Source organism: Nanorana parkeri, unplaced genomic scaffold (assembly GCF_000935625.1).
Source record: "Nanorana parkeri isolate BGI_ZX_2015 unplaced genomic scaffold, ASM93562v1 scaffold911, whole genome shotgun sequence".
Lineage (NCBI taxonomy): Eukaryota > Metazoa > Chordata > Amphibia > Anura > Dicroglossidae > Nanorana > Nanorana parkeri.
The window spans coordinates 265,408-268,854 of NW_017307179.1; the positions used below are offsets into that span (position 1 = coordinate 265,408).

A 3,447-nucleotide genomic window follows, 5' to 3' on the forward strand; every position below is an offset into this window, starting at 1 on the left:
CCTTTCAGGTCTGTATCCTCTTCTGGAAAGTTCCCCCTCATGTCCTATGTAGTCACCAGGACAACATGGACGTTTTGGCTGAACTTCCTCCACCACGGAGGGGTCCACTAGAGGACTTTATGGGATTTTGGATGAAGTGTACCGTCCTATTAAATACACTGAATTTGGCGTTCTTGCCTTATTACGGGCGTTCGCCATCTTGGTAGACTTGGCCTGGTAGAGAAGCTCCTGGTACACAGCTGCCAGTTTCTCCTGCAAGTTGACCAGCATGGCGTTGGGGTTCCTCAGGGCGCCCATGGTGTCCGGCACCACGCCCCGGTCCACGGCTTCGTTGACGGCGATGACGGCTGCGTGGACTGGAGAAAATGGGCAGAGCGCCTTCAGGTTACCAACTGTACGTGCCACACATTAAAAAAACAGATGACGGGTATGCAAAGAGATCCGGAGGATCAAGAGAACTCTTCCCAAAATTAAGGAAAGGACAACAGGTTATACCCAACCATATCCCCACCCGGCACACAACCCCATCCCCACCCGGCACACAACCCCATCCCCACCCGGCACACAAACCACCTCCACCCAACCACATGATTAACCCCTTCACACCTGCAATCTGTTGCAGGATTTACCTATGGGGAACCAGAGTGGTTCTCGATCATGTGATCACTAGGTCATCGAGTGGTCACATGCAGGTTAGAGACTTTGTTGACAAAAAACTGAAAGCCTTCAGCCTGCAGTTCCATCTCTTTAACACTGAAACTGAATGATACAGTTACATTATGAAAATCCTGTTCTGATGAAGACTACAGGAGATGTTCCACAAAACTCAATATCAACCAGATTTCCCCCCTCCCCCCCCCGCGTACATCTGTTCACACGCAGCCCGAGACTTTTTACCTGCCGCTTCATCTACAGACAGCTCATTGGCCAGGATTCCTCCGATTTTGCCGAAGGCCGGCATCTGTATCCCGTACTTGTCCAGCTCACACTTCATGTTGTTGATTTCTTCCTCTGCAGGTTTCAGAACAAGAATTAACCACCCTAGCCAGACTTCATTACCTGGGAGCTCAGCACAGGGATGGTGGGGGCCCCTCATAATAGGCACAGCGGGGGTACAGACCCGGGAACTCAGCACAGGGATGGCGGGAGCTCCTCATAATGGGCACAGCGGGGGTACAGACCCGGGAACTCAGCACAGGGATGGCGGGAGCTCCTCATAATGGGCACAGCGGGGGTACAGACCCGGGAACTCAGCACAGGGATGGCGGGAGCTCCTCATAATGGGCACAGCGGGGGTACAGACCCGGGAACTCAGCACAGGGATGGCGGGAGCTCCTCATAATGGGCACAGCGGGGGTACAGACCCGGGAACTCAGCACAGGGATGGCGGGAGCTCCTCATAATGGGCACAGCGGGGGTACAGACCCGGGAACTCAGCACAGGGATGGCGGGAGCTCCTCATAATGGGCACAGCGGGGGTACAGACCCGGGAACTCAGCACAGGGATGGCGGGAGCTCCTCATAATGGGCACAGCGGGGGTACAGACCCGGGAACTCAGCACAGGGATGGCGGGAGCTCCTCATAATGGGCACAGCGGGGGTACAGACCCGGGAACTCAGCACAGGGATGGCGGGAGCTCCTCATAATGGGCACAGCGGGGGTACAGACCCGGGAACTCAGCACAGGGATGGCGGGAGCTCCTCATAATGGGCACAGCGGGGGTACAGACCCGGGAACTCAGCACAGGGATGGCGGGAGCTCCTCATAATGGGCACAGCGGGGGTACAGACCCGGGAACTCAGCACAGGGATGGCGGGAGCTCCTCATAATGGGCACAGCGGGGGTACAGACCCGGGAACTCAGCACAGGGATGGCGGGAGCTCCTCATAATGGGCACAGCGGGTGTACAGACCCGGGAACTCAGCACAGGGATGGAGATCTTACCTGTAAAGTTCACTTTGCCATACAAGTCCTGGATTTGGGGAGCCAGTCCCAGCTTGAATAAGTAAAGGCTGCAAAGAGAAACAAAGTGTAAAAATCATCTCTCTAATATCTTCACTTCCTCTCAGATTCGGAGGAACATTTCCTCATGTTTGGTCTCCTTGGATACATTGCTGGTACAGAAGAACCGACTGACCCACCAGGAATCCAGTGAACATGAATTCAAATCACGGACGGTCACACACACACACGGGAGCTCACCTGAGGGCGTGGATACAATACACGACGCGCGGCATGTTTTTCTTGTCGTAGATATCGGTGGTTTCCGGCTGGAAGAGCTGCAACCGGGAGAACGGAAACATCTTAGAACAAAGTCACATGACACCAGGCCCCAAGTATTGTCTTCTGTGTAGTAGTGGGAGGGAGCCCTTCTTCAGGTACCCACATGGTGAGGTGGGGGGACTTCCCATTGGGCCTGTTGGAGGGGTCCTTAGGGTGATGTCCCGAGAGGCGGTGAAGGGGCCCAGGATGCATTGCTGTATCACCAGTCTTCTCTAGCAGAAGAGGTGCTGAAGGGTCAGCTTTTTGGTGCTCCTCTCTGATTGAGTTTCACTTTGTTAACAGGTCTTGACTTGTTGGTCAAGCTGCACCAACACCAAATCCTTCTGCCTAATGGCAGCACCCTTACTCATCACGGTCTCATTGGACACTGGAGTAGCAGTTGGGCAGGGCTTGGCCAAGAAGTCAGGGCTTGTAGGTGGGATCTCTGCCCCTAAGTCCCCAGCCATTACCATTAAAATTTCAAGGCTGCCATTGGATTTTTTTGGTTGAGGAGAACGTAGGCACGCAACTTCCCAACACGGCAGACCTCACCCATGGAGCCTCCAAGAGAACGGGTGAAGCAGCTCACCAGTGTCCATCCATAATGGATGGATCAGTTCAAGGCTCAATGACCCAACGTACCGTAGGAAGACCAATATGGCTCATGGCTTTTCTCCAGTGGTTGATGTTATCCGTGTGCCGGAAGTGTAGACCAGCCGCCTGCAAAACATTACGGTTAGAAGGTTATTTCTAGAGAGACCTTCGGGGAATTCTTCGAGACATATATGTGCACTTCTAAAGACAAGTTGGTATTGGCAGCTCCCATGCTACCTTCCAATGAGCACATGACCCCATTACTACTCCAGAGCAGAGGAGGACAACTCACTTAGTATAGGAGGCCTCAAGTGCGGCTCCTGACATCACCAAGGACCATTTATTGCAGACCTTTCTTTAACCTTTTTACCCTGGAGGAACCCTTGTGATAATGTTCAGGCCTTGGGGAACCCTGCTTAAGTTAGATGTATGACTCCGAGTGCATTAGTGTGACCAAAGCAACAGGTGCCCTCCTACATTGGCCACCCGAGGGAGAAGAAGAGGAGCCCCTCCCGTTGGCCACCCGAGGGAGAAGGAGGAGCCCCTCCCGTTGGCCACCCGAGGGAGAAGAAGAGGAGCCCCTGCCATTG

At 54.0% G+C, this 3,447-nt stretch overlaps 1 protein-coding gene across 1 annotated transcript in view; it reads right to left on the reverse strand.

Moving 5' to 3' along the window:
• LOC108794907 (ras GTPase-activating-like protein IQGAP1) overlaps nt 1-3,447 on the reverse strand; it is a 30,228-nt gene that overhangs the window by 24,316 nt on the left and 2,465 nt on the right. The window contains 5 exon segments of the mRNA XM_018566049.1: nt 178-356; nt 898-1,011; nt 1,946-2,013; nt 2,204-2,280; nt 2,906-2,983. Of these exon segments, the coding sequence (XP_018421551.1) occupies nt 178-356; nt 898-1,011; nt 1,946-2,013; nt 2,204-2,280; nt 2,906-2,983 (516 nt within the window).